Source organism: Myotis yumanensis, unplaced genomic scaffold, assembly GCF_028538775.1.
Source record: "Myotis yumanensis isolate MYYU_CA2020_CCGP unplaced genomic scaffold, mMyoYum1.0.hap1 SCAF_16, whole genome shotgun sequence".
Taxonomy (NCBI): Eukaryota; Metazoa; Chordata; class Mammalia; order Chiroptera; family Vespertilionidae; genus Myotis; species Myotis yumanensis.
Window position 1 is genome coordinate 8,356,120 of NW_027223767.1, and position 20,875 is coordinate 8,376,994.

General features: G+C 42.1%; 1 protein-coding gene across 3 annotated transcripts in view; it reads right to left on the reverse strand.

The window, feature by feature from the left end:
- Positions 1-14,152: 14,152 nt before the first annotated feature.
- Positions 14,153-20,875, reverse strand: part of MYOCD (myocardin) — an 86,172-nt gene continuing 79,449 nt past the window's right edge. For all 3 annotated transcript variants that reach the window (XM_070393755.1, XM_070393757.1, XM_070393756.1), the window contains one exon: positions 14,153-18,930. In XM_070393755.1, the coding sequence (XP_070249856.1) occupies positions 18,359-18,930 (572 nt within the window). In that variant the 3' untranslated portion in view covers positions 14,153-18,358. The remainder of the gene's footprint in view (positions 18,931-20,875) is intronic.

Genomic DNA, 20,875 nt, shown 5'->3' on the forward strand with positions numbered 1-20,875 from the left:
GCCCCAGACCTCCCTGCACCAGGCCATGTGCAATGATGCATGTGCGTGTGTCGTGAGGGTGCACAGAAGTACCTGGAAGAGCTGGATGTGAAAGCTGTTGGGATCAAAGACGATAAGAAGGAAGCAATGGCCAAGATGTGGAATAAATAAGCCCTGAATTACCTGAAATTTAATTTTTGCCATTAGAGAAATAGACTAAAAATTAAAAGTAAGTGCATTTGAGGGAGGAGGAAGTGGAGGAAATGGAGGAAAAATAATAAAAAAAAATTATATTCTTACTTAAGTGTTGACCTATTGACCTTACGTTGATCACATGACTTGCTTTCCCAAACAAAACACAGGCTTTTTACTTGCTTTAACAATGTCATACTATTTATTTGAGATATGCTTCCACTGAAATCTGATAGTGCACTTAGGAGCCCCTGAATTAGAGTGGTTTTAGCATCTTCATTCTGAGTCCGAGTGGTCACTGGAGCCACCCTGTCCACCTCGGGAGTCATGAGAGACATTGGGTTACTTAATTTTAAGTTAAGTTAAATAAAATTAGAAATTTATTTTCCTCAGCTATACTAGCCACATTTCAAACACCCAGTAAGTAACATGGTGGCCAGTGGCTACCATGTTAGACAGTGTGAAATAAACATCTCTGTCATCACAGAAAGCTCTGCTGGACAGTGCTGGTCTCGAACAGAATTCAGAATACAGGGTCCGGCACAAGAGATAAAACCATACAGGAGGTGACAGGCTCAGTATGATTTTGGCCAGTTGTTTAACTTGACCTCTCCAGGCTACTCTTTCCTCACCTACTACAAGAGGGTTAGAGTATAAGATCACTAAGTTAGAAGTTTTCGGGAATCAATAAATCAACCAGTCTATTTGCCTGATAAATTGCTATTGGCCTAGCCCTGGCTGGTTTGGCTCAGTGGATAGAGTGCCGGCCTGAAGGGTCCCAGGTTCAATTCCAGTCAAGGGCATATACCTAGGTTGCGGACTTGATCCCTAGTAGGGGGTGTGCAGGAGTCAGCTGAACAATGATTTTCTCTCATCATTGATGTTTCTATCTCTCCCTCTTCCTTTCCTCTCTGGAATCTATCTATCTATCTATCTATCTATCCATCTATATAATTTTTTTAAAAATTGCTATTGGCCTAGATATTCCTAAAGCTTCCAGTATTTAATATGTCCAATACAACCTTCAGTGCTCCTCTGTAACTGAAGGATATTATTTATCCTTTTCAAACTTACACCATTAAAGCATAGCTATTAGTCTGAGGTATCTTGTAAGCAGGATGACAGATGTGCCCAACTTTGAGCCTTATCAACTCCAATTTGTCAGCCTCATCTTAGGCAGAATGTATTGCCATATGTAGTTACTTTGGACTAGACCAGGGGTTCTCAACCTGTGGGTCGCGACCCCTTTAGGGGTCAAACGACCCTTTCACACGGGTCGCCTAAGACCATCGGAAAACACATATATAATTATATATTGTTTTTGTGATTAATCACTATGCTTTAATTATGTTCAATTTGTAACAATGAAATTGGGGGTCACCACAACATGAGGAACTGTAGTAAAGGGTCACTGCATTAGGAAGGTTGAGAACCACTGCACTAGACTGTATGACTGCTTTGGCCAATGGCACATGAGTGGAAGTGACATGTGTCACCTTCATACTATGCACTAAAAGGCTTTGTCCATTTTTCTCTTTCCCTCTTCTGTCTCTGTCACCACTGAGTCGGCTTCCTCTAGGGGCTACTTGTCTCTCGAGCCCTAGGACAAGCACTTTGGAGCAGGACTCAGACAGACCACAGCTGAAATTAAAGGAGAAATTATTGATAATTCCCTTTAGGACTGGTCATTTTAAAAGAGAGATTAAATGCATAGATCTAAAGAAAGAGAAAAGGAGAAACTAAAACACAACTTTAAGGATGAGACAAAAATTTAATCACAGATGTAAAAGAAATTATGAGAGGATATTTTCGTAATTTTGTATTTACTTATTTTTAAATAAACTTTTTTTCACTGGGCAAAATATGAGGAATCTCAGAGGGAAGAGGGGGGCCAGGAAGAGATTAACCAAAGACTTTATATGCATATATGCATTGCCCATGGACACAGACAATAGGGCAGTGAAGGCCTAGAGTAGGGTTGGAACCAGGTGGAGGGAGGTAATGGGGGGAATAGGGGAGGAGGAACATCTGTAATACTCTCAACAACAAAGATTTTTTTTAAATGCTATCGGTGTTTCAAAAACAGATAGCAAGCATGAGTATGCCAAGAACACTACAGAAATCGGAAAGCTTGTCACAGAACCACACTCCTCAAAGTAGTCAGACCCAGATGGTTTTATGGGGAACTCTTTCAACTCTTGTAGGAAAGGAAATTCCTCTACTATGTAAAGTGATCCAGAGCACAGAAATAAAATGGAAGCAACCAAATCATCTTATGAAATTGGCCTAACCCTGCTACCAAACTCAATGGATGTATTTGTTAAAGAATAAATAACTCAGATAAATAAAAAAAATGAAAACCATGCATATTCTTAGTAACCAATATAACATTATGAATTTATAAATATATTTTTAAGTGGGATCACACTGTTGTTAGGTTGATATTTTTTCCTAGCTTCTGTTAGTCTGAATATCTCTGTAATTAACATATTTTTGGCTAAAAGTTTGCACATATACCTATTTCTTAAGATTCAACATGAAAGCATTAGAATTTCTGCATCAAAGTGCATGTTTTCAAGCTTCTTGTATCTCCAAATTATCCTCTAAATTAAAAATGGAAATATTTTGCAGGCCCACCTGCTGTGTATAAATATTCAATTTCCCCACACTCTCATCTATACTGAGTATTACCACTTTTAATAATCTTGCCAGATGAATAGAAACAGCATTATAGTGCTGTTTTAATTTATACTTTTAAAATTACATTAAACATTTTCCCACATGTTTCATGGCTATTTGTATGTCTTTTCTAGTTAGTTAATTACTCATTCATGTCCTCAACCCATTTTTATCATATGAGGTTTTATATTTCCTATTGATTTTTAAAAGCTTTTTAGTTATATTAATTATACTAATGCTGTGGTGCCTTATGGAAAATGTTTTCTCTAGTTTGGCCTTTCACTTTTAAATTTACAATGTTTTGGTTTATTTGTTTAAATATGTTTTTATTGATTTCAGAGAGAGGAAGCGAGAGAGAGAGAGAGAGACATCCATGATGAGAGAGAATCATCCATTGGCTGCTTCCTGCCGGCCCCCAACAGGGAAATGTTTTGACCAGGAATCGAACCATCTTGATTTCATGGGTCAGAGCTCAACCATTGGGCCCCACTAGCCAGGCTCAATCTCTAATGTTGATTTTTGTCTTCTAGGAATTTTACATTGGTCAAATCCATCATTTTTTCCCTTTATGTTTTATGCCTTTGGTTTAATGTCTAGAAAACCCACACTATCCCCAAAGGATAGAAATATTCAACTATATTTTTACCTAAACCTTTTATGTATTAATTCTCTTTACTTATAGTAAAACTTAAATTCAATGTTTGGAACCATAATCTTAACAAGTTAGTACTTTTGACTCATTTCTTCTTCCAATATAATTTTGAGAAAAAAAGAACTCATCTAACGTAATAGAGAAATTCTATGTCACTCATGGAAATTAGAGAAAGGCCCCCACTCACAATCTTGGCAGAAAATGATAAGGATGATTTCTGAGTGAGGGGAGACTATCCAGGCAGAATATTCTGGAACCTTCTTGGGGAAATTAAATGGAGACCTATACTCTGATAGGCCACCTTCCCCACCATCAGAGCCACCAAATCTGGACTAATTGGATCTCTATGTGAGAATGAACAAACACTCGTTTAATAGATTAGTAAAGATGATGATGAAGATGATGATGAAAGTAATGAGGATAAACTATCTAGCTAAGTACTACCACAAGTACTTCTACATACATTCTTATTTAATCCTAAAAGAACTCTGGCATGAGGATTATTAGCCCTGTCAAATAAATCAAAGCTCAGAGGGTTTAGGTGACTAGCCATCCAAGTCTCACAACTGGGATTCAAACCCATGTTTTCTGAGTTCAGATGCCTGTGCTTTTAGTACAAGCTATTGCCTCCATGAAACAGGAAGACTAACCAGAGAATCCAGGGGCATGGCCTTCAGTGGAGAAATGTTAAGCCAAAATAAGAGAAATATATTTTTAAAGTCTAATTTGTATTCTTGATAAGAACAGAGAACATTGCTTTAATACAACTGGAGCCGATTGCCATGAAAAAGAGCCATATTAAACAAGAAAGAGTTCTTGGATAAGAAACACATGACTTCCAAACTAATGAAACTCAATAGAGGCAGGAAATATCAGATTTGGCACTGTTCAAGATGGAATTGGTGCATTAGGAGATGGGCGGGAAGAATGTTCCCAAGATTCAGAGAAAAAAATACAGGTATTTCCATGAAATGAAGGGAAGAAGAAAAGAGACATGGGATCTTTTTCAGAACATTCAAAAATATGTAACAGAAATTCTAAAGCAGATGATGAAAGAGAAATAAGCATAAAAACTCTGGGGAAATATTTTGCAGAGCTGAAGAAAGGCCCAAGTCAAAATTAAAATAATTCACCAAGTGTGAGAAAATATTACCTCATAGTAGGGGGTATGGGGGTGGCTAGACATGCCTTGATAAAACTTTTGAATTTCAAGAGAGATAATGCTGTATTATGTATTTGAAAGTTGCTAATGGAGTAAATCTTAAAAGTTCTCACCATCAGAAAATAAGTCTGTAACAATATGGTGATGGATGTTAAGTAGACTTATTATGGTGATCATTTCGCAATATACAAATATTTATTTTATTAGTACACCTGAAACTAATATAATGTTATATATGCCAATTATATTTCACTTCGTAAAGAAATACAGAAAACCCTCAAAAACATACATATACATATACATACATATACTATATATATATATATATATATATATATATACACACACACACACACTGAGTGGCCAGATTATTATGACCGGCCAGATTATTATGACCACCCCATCAGTACTTCATTGGGCCGCCTTTTGCCTCTTCTTTCAAGAAGAATCGCCGCAGTATTGAAGGCAAAAGGTGGCCCAACGAAGTATTGATGGGGTGGTCATAATAATCTGGCTGGTCATAATAATCTGGCCACTCAGTGTGTGTGTATACACACACACACACACACACACACACTCTCTCTCTCTCTCTCTCTCTCTCTCTCTCTCTCTCTCGGCCTGGTGCACAAAATTCATGCACTGGGCTCCAGGGGGTGGGTGGGTCCCTCAGCCTGGCCTGCACCCTCTCGCAGTCTGGGACCCCTCACTCCTTACTGCTGGCCTGCTCACAGCTCCTTACCACTTGGCTTCCTGCTCCTTAGTGCTGCCCTGGAGGCGGGAGAGGCTCCCACCACTACCACTGTGCTCACCAGCCATGAGCCTGGCTTCTGGCTGAGTGGCGCTCCCCCTGTGGGAACACACTGACCACCAGGGGGCAGTTCCTGCACTCAACATTGCCCCCTGGTGGTCAGTGCACATCATAGGGACTGATCTTTCTGGTCATTCCACCATAACGGTTGCTTAGGCTTTTATTATATACTAGTGGCCTGGTGCATGAAATTCGTGCATGGAGGAGGGGCTGTTCCTCAGCCCAGCCTGCATCCTCTCCAATCTGGGACCCCTCAAAGGATGTCCTACTGCCGGTTTACAGGAATCGGGCCTAAACCGGCAGTCGGACATCCCTCTCGCAATCCGGTACTGCTGGCTCCTAACTGCTCACCTGCCTGCCTGCCTGCCTGATTGCCCCTAACCAGCCTGCTCGCCCTCAACTGCCCCCCCTGCCAATCTGATTACCCCCAACTTCCCCCCCTGCTGGCCTGCTCGCCCCCACCTTCCCTCCCCACTGGCCTGCTAGCCCACAACTGCCCCCTTGCTGGCCGGCTCACTCCAAACTGCCCTCCCCCCCACCCTGTCCTGATCACCTCCAACTGACTCCCCACTGATGACCTGCTTGCCCCCAACTGGCCCCCCTGCTGGTCTGCTTACCCCCAATGGCCCCACTCCCCCACCAGCCTGATCACCCACAACTGCCCTCCCCTCTTGGCCTCTAACCACCTCTACCTCAGCCCCACCACCATGGTTTTGTTCAGAAGAACGTCTGGAAGGTCTCCTGGAAAGTCTCCCAGTCTAATTAGCATATTACCCTTTTATGTGTGTGTGTGTGTGTGTGTGTGTGTGTGTGTGTGTGTATCATGCTTCATATTTAATGCCATTCCAATTTGGAGCCACAATTACAGAGCTCCAATGGAAATAGGTTGTCCCTCCAGTGCAATTCATAAAGTCTACATCTGGCCTTGCTAGCACAAACAAGGCACAAGAAAGTTGTTTATAAACATATAATGAGTGGAAAGTTTTATCAGCCATCCATTCTCTAAAAAATATTACTAAAAGCATTCTTTCCAAACTAAATAAAACAAAGAACAGAGAGAAAATTTCTACATGAATTTGGAGTAGACAATGATTTCTTAAAGATGACAACATGGACTCTAACCTTAAAGGAAATATTGATAAATTGGACTATATAACAATTAAAAACTTTGACCTATCAGATGATACCTTTTCATTTAAGAGAATGAAGAATCCATTCTCATAGTGAAAGAAGTTATTTGTAATCCATATAGCTGTCCAAGGCCTCAATTCCAGAATATAGAAAGAATCCTACATTTCAGTGAGAAAACTGTGTTTGCATTATCAGGTATGGCTTAGCAGCATGCACACCCCATGACCAAACAATGTTACACGTTCAACAGAAATGTGTGCATATCTGCAACAAAGGGCATGTGCTGGAATATTTTTGTCAATATTTTTAATAGTCAAAGATAAGACACAATTACAATGTCCATGAATAGTAGAGTGAATAGTAAATGGTGATATATTCGTACAACAGAATATCATATGGCACGAGAGATGGATGCATTACTTCTGTTGCAAACAATTGGTGAAAACATGGATGAATCCACAGACAAGGCTCAGCAGAAAAGGCCAGACTCAGAAGAATGCATACTATGTGATTTCATAAAACAATTCAATGGTGAAATAAATCAGAACAGTGCAGGGGAGGAAAGGATACTAGCAAATGATAAAATCAGTGTCCTGGCCATTGGCCTATGTCAGTTGAACAGTCGGGGGTACATGAAAGTGAATGGGGGTGGTCCTTCAAGTGGCTTATATTTAGGGTGGCCATAGTCCTGGCTTTCCTTGGACAGTCTTGGATATGCCTGTTGTCTTGGCCTCCTGTTGGATTTAGTATTTGTCTGAGCAAAAATGTTCTAATCCAGATGGTAATTATATGGTCACCCCCACTGGACCCTGTCCTGGCCAGACCTTTTCTCCTCTGGAAGTGGCAGTGTTGACCCTTGCCACTTTGATATGCAACAGAAACAGAGGGCTCAAATCCTACCCTGGGCTGGACAGAGTGGCAAGAGGACAGGATTCTGCATGCCACTGTAGAGAGCCAGGTCACTCAAAAAACGACAGTGCCCCACCACAGAGGAGTCCAAGCTGACTTTGGCCTGGAGGTCCTTTGCCTGAGCATTATACCTCGGAGTGAGACCATGCTTTATGGGGAGCCTGTGGTGGAAAGTCCATGGACACCCCTTTGGCAGCTGTGGCTCCAATCCCAGCCTGGAGGCTAGAGTGCACCCAGGTTCATCTCAAAACAACCCATTATAGTTGATATAGAATTCAGTAGTCTCAGAGAAAACTCATTTGTGTTCCAGTTTCACAACAAAAGTCATGAATAGTGGACCCTTTTTCCATTACTAGACACCAAGGGCATTCCTTGACGTTTGGAGGTGAAGTGGGCTTTGGAGTGATAAAGTGGAGTTCCTATTAATTTAGGCAGTGGGAAATCAAGGTTCCACTTTGAGCCATTCCTGGGGGACCATTATTCATCTCCATTAAGTAGTAATATGGATAATGGGCTATTCATTTATATGATTATTATTTTTACTACAATATAATTATTATTAGTGATGTTTAATTTTATGTGGCAACCTGACTAGAATAAGGAATGCCCCCACAGCTGGTAGAGCATTATTTCTGGGTGTGTTTGTGAGGGTGTTTCTGGAAGAGATTACATTTGAATCAGTAGATTCAGTAAAGAAGACCCTCCCTCATCAATGTGGGTGGCGTCATCTAGTCCATTGAGGACTTAAATCCAACAAAACGAAGGAGGGAAGGTGAATTTTCTCCTTGAGCTGGGACGGACATGGCAGCCCTTGGTTCTCGAGCCTTTAAACTTTGGGATTTACACCATTGGCTCCCCCTGGTTCTCAAGCCTTCAGACTTGGACTGAATTACCACTGGCTTTCCAGGTTCTCCAGCTTGCAGAGAGCAGATTGTGGCATCTCACAGCCACTATAACCGCATGAGCCCATTCCCATTAATAAATCTCTGCATCTCAATGACGGCTACATATCTCTACAGGGTGGAGCAAAAGCAGGTTTACAGTTGTTTGTATGGAGACTAACACAATAATTAGTAAATAAAAACACAAGAATAACCTCTATGTTTCACATACTCACTTTTATAAACATACTTTTGTCCTACTCTGTTTTTTTAAATCTATAGATATCTCTATATAGAGAGAAACATATAAAGAGACCTTTTAATCTATATATCTCTGTAACTCTATCTCTACATTGAAACACTAATAGAGTATTTTCAAGACTTAATCTACTTCTAGTTTCTTTTTTTTTTTAAATCCTCACCCAAGGGCATGCTTAGAGAGAGAGAGGGAGAGAGAGAGAGAGAGAGAGAGAGAGAGAGAGAGAGAAAGAAAGAGACAGAGAGAGAGAGAAAGAAACATCAATTGGTTGCTGTTTTTATGTGCCTGGACCAAGGATTGAACCTGCAACCCAGGTATGTACTTTGACCTGGGATCCAACCAGCAACCTTTCGGTGCACAGGGCAATGCTCAATCAACTGAATAACTCTAGCCAGGCTACTTCTAGTTTCTCGATCTAAGCATTTTCTGCCTCCAATTTTCTCTTATTTCCCTAGAAGAATGCATTGTATATCACATAGTTCACCATTCTACCTTCTCTTGAGTTTTATCCTCAATTACCCAAGTCTATATACTTATTCTCTCAGCATCCTAAATTTGGCTCCACTCACTTCTTTGCCTTCTCTGCTTCCAAGTGCCAGGCAATCAATGTTGTTAATGGAAAGTCCCACCATCGTGTGGAGGGGGTGACCTCCAGCCAAGTTTTCCAACTCTCTCTAGGCATCCTTCTGTGTTTCCTAATAAGTTCTCTCTTCTATTTTCTTCTTCATTTGACTTTTCATTTTTCTTAAAACTTCTGCCCCACCCATTTTCTTCCCACTAGATGAACATTCTCCCTACCTCTTGTTTCAAGTATAAATTGTAAGCCACCATATGAGAACTCCCTTATTGTCTTACCACAACACTTGTCAAAGCACCCACATCTTCATCCACCCTTCTCTTTCTCTCTTGTCACAACAGATAGTTCTTTCCCAGTTTTTCTTATGTATACTACCTACATCCATTAGCTTTAATATTAGATCACATATCTCTCCTCTTAAAAATCAGTCCTGTAAATTTTAGACTCTGTGTCTTCTTTCTCACATTGTTATACTTCTCGAAAGGCATGCCTGGATTCACTGTCTCCACTTCCTCATTCCCTTTTAATTCCTTAGTCTACACCTAGATGGCCTCACCATTGCACCCAAGATGCTCTCACCTTGGTTACCAACCAACTCATTATTAAATCAAATAACACTCTTCAGTCCTCACTTTGAAATTTTCTCCCTCTTCAGTGTCTGGGATACCACCTTCCCATAGTTTTCCTCCTGGTTTTCTAGCCACTCCCTTTCCTTCTCCTTAAATGTTGATGTTCCTCAAGATACTCTTCTCATCCCCCCATTGCATAGGTCATAGACATTCCCACGATCTCAGTGATCTTTTGTATGCTGACTACTCCCATATTTAATCCCTATGCAAAGGGACTCTGTGTTCCAGACTTCTCTAGTAAATTCTCTTGACATCAGGCCATGCAGGCACTAAGACCCTTAAAAATTAAATTTGTAATTTTTTCTATTAAGTAACTATGGGGAAGCATGGGACTTGGTTGGAAAGTTTGTAAGGAGGAATCTCCGAAAGGTCAGAACCTCCAAGGAGGCTGGCCGAAGGCAGCTACCCCTGCCTTGACTTTTCCAAACAAGTCTGAGCCCCCAGGTGTTTTACTGGAATCTTTATGTCTAGTCTTTAGATGTCCTTGCTTAAAGGACACTACAGACGCATGTGTCTTCTCAAGGATGCTTACCCTACCGATAGTATCTAATAGTTAATTTTAGTTCAAGCTGTTGTTACAATAAAAGCCTAAGGAGACAGGCTAATGGGGCTGTTTGGTTTCTCAAGCCAACCAGTCCCTTAGCCCTCTCTTTCACAGAAATGTGTATCAGAGTAATCATTAATCCATGGCTAGGGGTCTGCTGGTCAGCCTCGGCAAGTAACTATTCCTCATTCTGGTCTTTTGCCTCTTTGAATGAAATTAACATATATTCGACATCCAACTATCCCTCCCCTAAACCAAATCCATTTCCTCCATCACTATCCACATCCAATGGTCAAGTCCATACTTTCCCTTCCAATAACATGTTTCAAATTTACCTTCATCTCTCTATTTCTACCACCACTCTAATCTTAGTAGAACTACAATTTGTCTCTTGGCTGGTTTATTGCAACAGGTTCTTAAGTCACTACTTTCACTCTAACTCCCACCCCATCCCATCACTCTTCATGTAATAAATCTGATATATTGGGCTGCCCATCATTTCCCTTTAAGTTTTTATGTCTATAGAATAAAGAGGGCATCGATGATTTATCAAACTAAGTCACAAAAATTTACTGTGCTGCCCTTTCCTTATCTTTGTCATTCCAATTCATTCTGGAATGCCACTGTAGAGAGCCAGGTCTGGCTTGGAGGCTAGAATGCTCTCTACAGTGGCTCTCTACAGTGGCATTCCAGAATGTAGTCAGAGTTACCTTTCTAACGTGTAAAGATTATTATAGTGTTTTCTTGCTTAAAGCTCTTCAGTGATGCCCTACTGGTTTAAGGATACGTTCATATTCTTTAATGTGTTCTATGAGACCCTTCATGAGCTAGGGAGCCTCTGCTTATTGTGGGTTGACCTGTGGCCCCCATCCCCAAATTCATATGTTAAAGTTCTTATCCTGGGGGATTGTCACCTTATTTGGTTTCTACAGAGGTAATCAAGTTAAAATGAACTCAATAGGGTGGGCCTTAATCCAATATGACTGATATCCTTAGGAAAAAAAGAAATTTGGACAGAGACACAGGTAAGAAGATAGAGGGACAATGCCATGTGAATATAAGACAGCCATCTATGAGGGTCTTCCTTACTGAATCTACTGATTCAAATGTAATCTCTTCTGGAAACACCCTCACAGCTCTCAGAAGGAACCAACCCTGCCAACACCTTGACTTTGGGCTTCTAGCATGAGACAATGAATTTCTGTTGCATAAGCCACCTGGTTCGTGGTATTAGTTACAGCAGCCCTAGCAAACTAATATGGCTCCCAACTTCTCTTACATTTCCCACATCTCCACCCTCAACTCCTTCTGTCTTCTTCCTATAACCTCTAGCCATTCTGGACTTCTTACATCCCCGTCAACATGGTAAATTCTCATCTCTAGGCCTTTGCACAAGCTCTTCCCTCTGCTTGGAATGCTCTTTTCCTCAGCCTTTGCTTGGCTAACTCCTATGGCATTAATATCTTGACTTAGTGGTCTCCTCTGGAAAGTTCTTCTGGACCATCCTCCTTATGCATTGTTTTATTAAATGTCCTTCTTATGTTAGCATAGGTAGCTAGATATTAATAAAGGAAGAGAACAAAGGAAATCAGACACTATTAAGCATAATAAACTAAGGAGTATAAGCCTGCTTGCTCCACCAGGGAGCTGCAGGTTCACATACTCCAGGAAATAACAGCAATTACCCCCTCCCCCCACAAGGGGATTAGCACCCTTCCCTTCCCAAGTAGGGAGCAGCCTGCCCTCAGGTACCGGACTGTTGGATTGTCAGGCGAGCACAGGGCTGTAAGTACCTGTACAATAGGAGCTGAAATGGCCACCATAGAGGCCTTCAGTCTAGACTGGGAAAGGGTCGGGTTGGATAAGGGGCACAGGACCCTGGAAGATCTAGGAAATAGATTGGTTAGAGGAAGGATTCAGTGCAAGCCCGAAAAAGCTTGGGAAGTTGATTGGTTAGTTTAAAGAAGTGCCTGGTCCTTCCCAAGCCTGTGATAATATAACCTAAGCCTAACAAAGACAAAGGACTTCCCTTTCACTCTCTCTCTCTCTCTCTCTCTCTCTCTCTCTCCAGGTAACATACGCTCATCTTGTCTGTTCTTGGGTGCATTCTCTCAGTAGCACCCATGTGGCCCTAGCAGCTGGCTGGGGCCCACAGCACACTGTGCAGGCCTGAGCACAGTGCTGGTCAGGAGCAGACTAAGCTACCCAGATGGGGACAGAGACTTGGACCGAACCAATGGTGCAAAATGTCTGGACACTGGCTCTATTTCTGGGCCTGATGAAGACAAGATTGGACTTTTTCCACAGAGGGACAGATGGAGATGAGATATTGGAATCCTGGGGACAGCCTTCTATTTCCATCCAAATAAATCTTATCATGCCACAACCTCCCACGTAAGGGTCTCTTGGAATGCTTTCCTTGCAAGCCTGTGAAAGAACACGATTTCACCAGCACTTGCTTCCATGATCAGACTGTGTGTCACTCCTATTTGCCTCCTTCACTAGATGACACAATTGAAAGCAGGGTTTGTGTAGTAGAAGCCCACTGCTTGTGTCTTTTCAGCGTCCATGCCCCTTTTTTTGGTAGTTGCACCTTGATTTTCCCTTCTCCACCGTCAGTCCATGAGATTCAGATGATCCCACTCCCTGGCTCAGGGCTGAATGGGGAATCCAGGCCTCATGAATGAATTTTTGCCTCATTCTCACGGCCACAAGGACATCCTGTCTGCCTCCTTTCCAGAGCACCGAGAGACGCTCTGAGATTCCTGTTGGGCCACAGGAAGGAGAGGCTCCTCTTTGTTGGAATTGTTAATCCGGCTGCTGGCAACTGGTTACCTTCTTGCTTCTACATGGGGAGAGTTCACTGGAAAATAAAGCCACAGCAGGAAGGCAGAGCCACAGCATGGAATAGGATCAATTCCCGCCTAATCCAGGGATCTCCTCACAATAGCTCAGTTCTTCGATGTGATTTATAATAATCATGGACAAGAAAATGGCAGAAATATATTTAGGAGAGGAAAGCAGATAAAAACTGCCTCTCACTTAGGGAGTCTATACATATAGGTCAGTGATGGCGAACCTTTGGAGCTCGGCGTGTCAGCATTTTGAAAAACCCTAACTTAACTCTGGTGCCGTGTCACATATAGAAATTTGTTGATATTTGCAACCATAGTAAAACAAAGACTTATATTTTTGATGTTTATTTCATATATTTAAATGCCATTTAACAAAGAAAAATCAACCAAAAAAATGAGTTCGCGTGTCACCTCTGACACACGTGTCATAGGTTCGCCATCACTGATCTAGGTCATCTGGAAGCCAAATTCTATATTATCCAGTTTGCTTAGTTGCCAAACTGATGGAAACGTGGGGTTGTCTAAGCTGTGTGTGTGTGTGTGTATTTTTATAGGCAGATATGTACCTGGAGAGTCCGTTCTTTTCATGCAAGCCCTCAATTTACTAATATGACCAGTATGAGAGCAGGTGAGATGTGCAGTGTTGAGGATTGGGGGCTTTGATGACGAGGAAAGTTTGTCTACTGGCTTTTGACATTGTTTAGTTGTGTAGCCTCAATCAACTTTGCTTCTTTGAACCTCAGTTTCCTCGCATGTAAAATACAGACAGTAACAGTACCACTTCCTGGCGCCGTGGTGAGGGTTACATGAAATCACACACTTGAAGGGCACAGTACAGTGCTCGGTACATCATATGGTCAAGAAAAAAAGCTTATATCTCTTTTTAAAATAAACATTTTATTTAAAAATATATATATATTTAAAAAGAACACATGCCAACTTTGGTATTTTAGCCATTGCTTCTTTTCTCTTCCTGGCAACCCACATTTCTTTCTGGTTATGTATAGTTGAGCCAAGGAGACCAACATGAAAACAACACCTCATGGGGTCCCCACAGAAAATGTGCGCTTGGTCTTTTTATTTCTTTATGAAGCACCGCGTTGTGTTTCAGCAAGGAGGGCTTCAAGCACCCAGCAAGCACTGCCCTCTTTCCACCTTGGAGAGGAACCCTGGGGGCATGTGGCTTCCCTTCCTTTGGAAAACATCAGAATAGCATCCAGAATCCCCATGGTTATACTCCCTTTCCATGAACACTCAGAAGCTGTTACGCCATTTATGAGAAACTCATGTTGCCAGCAGGTGGTTAAAATAAGCACAAGAGACTTTCAGGAGTTTGTCTTAATTCACAGGGGAAATTGCCAAATCCTAGAATCCGAAGGAACTTACTGGCACATGATTGAACTCAATGAATCCTCTTATGAATTCCCTGGCAGATGCTAGCAAAATTCTTCCAAGATCTTTTCTTGTCTTAAACTTATCTTTTCATGCATAGTCTCAACCTGTGGGCCTCTGAAAATGTGGATTCTCCAATCAAACCCAGCTCCCAAACACACCGGAGCCGCTCTCAGCACCAGAGGCCCCTCTTTTTCCAGGGCCTGGATTCAGGGTCTATGAATACTATCTTTCTAACAAGGCACTAGCAATTTCAGCCTCTGCACCACCCTGCAGGGTGATGCTGGATTTATAGGAAAACAAAGAGCCCAGACCCTTTCACTCCAAGTTCTCTCATCTCTGATAGCAAGCAGTGTGCCAGCTTTGGTGGGCTTCCCACTGTGAGGAATGCAGCAAAACCCAAGGCGGAAGGTAGTGCCTTCACATTCCACAGCTTTTCTGCTAAGGATGGAGGTTTACCTTGGACACCCCGCCCCTACAGTAAGTGTCCTTCTTGTCCAGAGAGCTTGCTATGGAGATGGAGGATCAGTGGTAGGGCAAAATGTTTTCCTCTCCCATCCCCAATTTTCATGGGTTTCTGTATCTGGAGATAAAAGCAAATCCTAAAATGCTCACAAATGTTTGACGTGGTGGGAGATATTGAAAGATCTCCAAGTGATGTACTACTGCTCTTTGGTCATTGAGAAAGAGACAAGAATGTTAGTGTGGGTGATAGCTCTTAGCTAAAAAGGAGCCCTCTGTTCTCTCTTCCGGAAAAATGAGGACGCCCTTTTTATCCCGGCTAAGGGGTTTCTGGTTTGAGGACTGGGAAATTCCCAGTGTTCTTGCTTATAGCAACTGCAACTCCCCAGCCACTCAAATTCTGAACCATCCGTACTTAGTCAGTTTGGTATTGGATATCTGAGGATTTGTGTGATCTGTACAGGTTAGACATCAAGTAATTATCTATTGGATGAGTAAATTGGATGCAGAAGTTTTCAGCCACACCATGATCTGTTTTTAGGAGAGCTGATAGGATTTAAATAATTTTTGAAAAGGAGTGTCTCAAATGCTTGTTTTTAATTCATTCTTTTTAACCAAGTCTATTTCTTCAGATGGGACTACCCAAAGGAAAAAAAATAATTAACACTCAGACTATTGTCTCAGAGGAGGGACACTATGAGTTTGTTTTCCAAAGGAAGTAAAGGGTGGGGAGGATAACATACAAATCACACAACGTAACACATGAAAAATGTACTGACCAGCAAGCTTTGTTAAGATCCAAATAGAATTTCAACATCTGAGAAATAAACAAGTGTGAGGAATGTGTTAATAAGGATTTCTTCCCCATGCTTCATCTTCAAAGAAAAGATTGGTCATCCCCTCCAGTCCCCCCTAGATTTTTGGTTCTGATGACCGACATAAAAGCAAAATGAAAAATTTACCATGTGGATCTTTTAAAGCGCAATGCAGATCAAGGAATGTAAAAGGGTTTTAATGTTCCTTTTATGCTCTCCAGGAGAGACTGTATTGCCGTTTCCAGCTGCTAATGGTGAAGCTGTTCTGTCTTTCACATCCATGTCCATTGTCAAGATGAGCTTGTTCACAGTAAGCAAGTGGCTGTGAGTCATCGGCTGGAGCCTCAGTCACACACACAGAGGCAATGTGTAGTCTGGTTGGTTAATTAGAAACTCGTAGTGAGAAAGACCAGGTATCATTTCACAGCAGATTGAGGCTTAAAGGTTTTTGGTATAGATCTCTGTAACACTGCTTTACAAGATTCACACACACATGTGTATGTGTCTATACACATGTATGTATATATGTGTACATACATACACACACACATATATATCCATACACATATGCATGTGTGTGTGGATATATATATATATATACATATCCCCCACCCCTAATAAGCTCTGGCAGCTTTCAGAGTAGCAGTCACCAAAAACTCTGTTCACACAAGTTTTACAAGTTAACAATGGAATGATTTCTAAATCTTTGGTTTATCAAAAAAAGAACTTCTAAAATCACAACATTTTTGGTTATTTTCTCCATAAGTGCACAGTGAACAACGTTTTTTACAAAATAAGAAAACAGTGCCTCAGTGATTTAAATTAAAACAACAACAACAGCTACTTTCTACGGCATGCAACACTATAAACACGGTGAAGCCACAGTGCACCTTGGGGAGACCGTCCCGATGGCTGAGTTTTCCAACTCCCAGCACAAGCGTGAGAGGTAATGAGGAATGCACACGACACCACTGTCTTTTCTTCCTCCCACTGTTCTCAATGCACCATTGTGTTTTCTTTCAGAAATCCATACCTAAAACACTCCCTCCTTGTATCTCTACAATATAATGATTTCCAATTTCCCAAATCAATGATTGCTGTAAATCAAACAAGGGGAGAATGAGCATGGTGACGGATGGGCCAAGTCACCAGTTTCTTCCTAAAGACATTCTTCCAACTTCCTTCTGCAGCAAATGATGCATATGGAGAATGAGTTTTCCAGGAAAACCTGGAGTTTTAGCTTTTTGAAATATGGCTTTATTAGGAGTATGGCAGCTTATTAGATCTACAGTAAGAAGTCCTCTTCTCCCAATGTCGGGGCAAAAAAGAAAGATATCTGAAAGAGGAGCAAGAAAGGATTGGTCTCTTGAAAGAAAAGTTGAGTGGGAGAAAAATAAACAAGACCATGCCCATTCCAGAAAAAGAAGTTGGACCTCGCACATAGTCCTGTTATAATAGCCTATGGCTTACTAGTATTCCCATGATATGGGAAACAGTGTTCTCTAGCGCTGTCCGAGTGATCCCTGATATGGCTCCCTGAGGCTAGAGCGGTCCTTTCATCTGCTTAGGTCAGCACTAGTCTTTGGAACTAAGGAGGGTGGTGCTGGAGAACCTCCCATGGCAGGAGTTTCTTGCCTGTTTCACAATGCTTCCCACCACAGAGAGAGCGGGAGTGATGCGGCTCATTGGTTAAGAAAAAGGGAAGTTCCGGGAAGGGTTCTCTGCAACAATGGCGGGTCAGTTTTTATCAGTGACCGCACAACACAGACTCCTGGGTAGGAGATTGGAAACCGTTCCAATGGGGCAGCTTTGTGGCCAAGGGACACTGAGTTGATTTTTCTTCCCTGGGAATGAATTGGTTCTGTCCCTCTATTCTGCCTCAAGAACTTCGTAACTGAAACTGGGTCTTGTTTGTATTTTGAAAGACAGTAATGGAGCTATGAGAATCAGCCTCCATCACAGGTGTGTCTTCTATAACCTTTGATGGACTGACTTCCCTGAACTCCCAAGTTTACATTTTCTTTCCAATAAATTCATGAGAAAAGCTTACAAGGTGAGATTATGCCCCAACAATGTCTTAATTAAATATGGGCTAGAGAATATACTGGTGTTTGAAAAGGTAGTGAAAGATTTTTTTTTTGGCATTCTTGATCTGAGAAAGCACATTTTAAGTACATTGCTAAAATCAGTAACAGTCATTGAATGTTGGTAGGTATTACTATATATATATATATATATATATATATATATATATATATATATATGACTCCTATTTGTGCTGTTGATAGCCATAGAAATCTCCACTGCTTCTTTTAAATTTCTTCTTCCTCTGCTTCCCCCTCCTCCTGCTCCTCCTTTTGGGTAATACAATACAAGTATTTGTGGTTGTAGAATTCCTATTGGCCTTCCTTAGCATTTTTGCATCAGGCATTCTACCACTGCTGTAAGTGCAGGTCCATGGGGGAATTCAAATTCAGATCTGTGACATCCAGAAAATCGATGTTGAAGATGCTCGGGCCGCTGGTGCTGAGGGAGCTGAAGCTTGGTGTCGAACTTGGCGGGGTGAGGTCCAGCCACTCCATGGTTTCCCAGGGAGACTCAGTGAAGCTTAACTGCAGCCCACTGCTGTCCACAGAAGAAGGTGAAAACTGAGTGTGTATCGGGGAGAGGGGACCTGGCAAGATCTCGTGCGCATTGAAGAGGTCTTCTGAAGCCTTCCCAGAGAATCCATCCATTATGCCATCGAAAGAGGGCTCCTCACTCCCAATTTTTAGAAGGGCAACATCGCTCACCTTTCCCAAGGGGCTGTGGGAATTTAATAAGACTTCAAGGTGCTCATCACTGTCTGTGCCGTAGTGATCAAATGAGAGCTGGCCTCCCGAAGACGCTTGTTCAAAGGGAGCAGAAGGCTTGGGGAGGGCAGCAGTGGGGCTTCGGGAAGACCTAGGCATCTTTGGGACCTTTTGAAGACACAAATGATCCTCTCTGGCATCAGCTGGCATTTCTGTTGGTAAAACACAATGGGAACTGTCAAATCACTTTAAACAGAGCATGTCACACAACGTGAATCTTTGGAGTGAACGAGTTACACTCAGATGCAGGAGGTGGCTATGCTTCTCTGGTCGCTGCTCACTACCCTCTCTCATCTCTAGACGGCTCTACGCATCCCTATCCCCCTGACCCCGCCGGGTCTCTCCTCACATCCTTTCTTTCTGGAAATTTCACTTTGTGTTTATCAAATTCTCAAAGCGGGTTCCTTTACCTGCTCCTTCACTGACACCTGTCTGTCCCCTGAGGACATTGCATCCTCTGTTACACCCTCAGTGTGGGCTCCTGTACTTCAGAGCAGAAGGTGAGTCTTCCTGCTGCCACTATCTGACTGTTACTCCTCCACCTTATAACTCCTGGCTTTCAGGGTCATGCTGCTCTCCCCACCATTCTACCCGACACAGGCCTCCTCATCCACTGAAAACTCTATTCCCTAGTTCATTGCCTTTTCCACACTTCAACTCTTGTCATTCTCTGTAATTTCAGCATCATCAGAAGTCACCCATTGTCCAGCTGGCCTCTCAGTTCCTTGACATCGCCATCGCCATTGCCCTCAACTTCAGTGATTCCTTCATTTTCACTCTGTTGGACACACCCTGGACCTTATCATTTCCAAATACTTTATCCCTCTGAAAGCTCAATATCAAGCAAAATTTCCCACTCTCAATGCATCCCCTCCTATTCCTCTAACTTACCCAACAACAACTTCTCAGCCACAAGGAGTCACTCTAATCTACAGACACCACTATTTTTTCACCTTCCATCCACCCCTTCTGGTTTTCATTTCTTTTCTTTCCAATCCATATTATCTGGGCCACCATTATATATATGGCGGAACAATTGAACAACCGGTCACTATGATGTACGCTGACCAGCAGGGAACACGCGCAGAACATGGTGGGTGTCGGCTGTGGTGGGCTGGTGGAGCGGGAGTGCCAGACCAAGGTGGGGTGCCAGGCACTGTCATTGGGGTGAGCCTCTGGTGGTTACTGAAAATTCTTTGCTCCCATGTGCTGTGGTCATGCTCGGCGCTTGCACCTGCTGCTGGCACCAGCCCCACTCGCACCCGCTGCTGGAGCTGCCCTTCACACCCACTGCTCATCTTTTCCTTCTTCTCTCTTGCTACAATGGAGGAATTGCCTGTTCTCTTGCTTGTTGTCAATCTCCCTCACCAGACTTCAAACTGCCCAAAGGTGGGGACTTGGTCCAGTATAGCCTTGAGCCAGGACCCTCTTTCTCAAGTGTTGTTACTTGAGGTTTTTTTTTTCTTTCTATCTACACTTTCTCCTATGTGACCTTATTCATTTGTATGGTTTTAAATTCTAAGTACATATTACATAATTAAAAAAATAAATACATGACTTAAAAGGGGCAAAAAGAATATGTCGATAATTTTTATTGCTAGCTTGAAAGACATTCAAGCATGAATGGACCATCTAATGGGAGATTAATAATTGAATATCATTTTGAGTAGGTAGCACAAAACTTGTTTTATCTTCTCCATCCTTCTCCCAATGAAGATAGGGACACTGGGATTAGAACGGTAGAGAGAAATAGTATAAAAAGAGGAAAGTTAGGGAACAGTTGGAACATGAAACCTGTTAAAACGATTGGTGGAAATGTTCCGAGAAGTCTGATCCAAAGTGGACAGGAAGCTCGGATGGAGTGACCACTGTACCCATAGACCAGTGGTTCTCAACCTTCCTCATGCCGCGACCCTTTAATACAGTTCTTCATGTTGTGGTGACCCCCAATTTCATTGTTACAAATTGAACATAATTAAAGCACAGTGATTAATCACAAAAGCAATATGTAATTATATATATGTCTTCCGATGGTCTTAGGCGACCCCTGTGAAAGGGTCTTTTGACACCCAAAGGGGTCGCGACCCACAGGTTGAG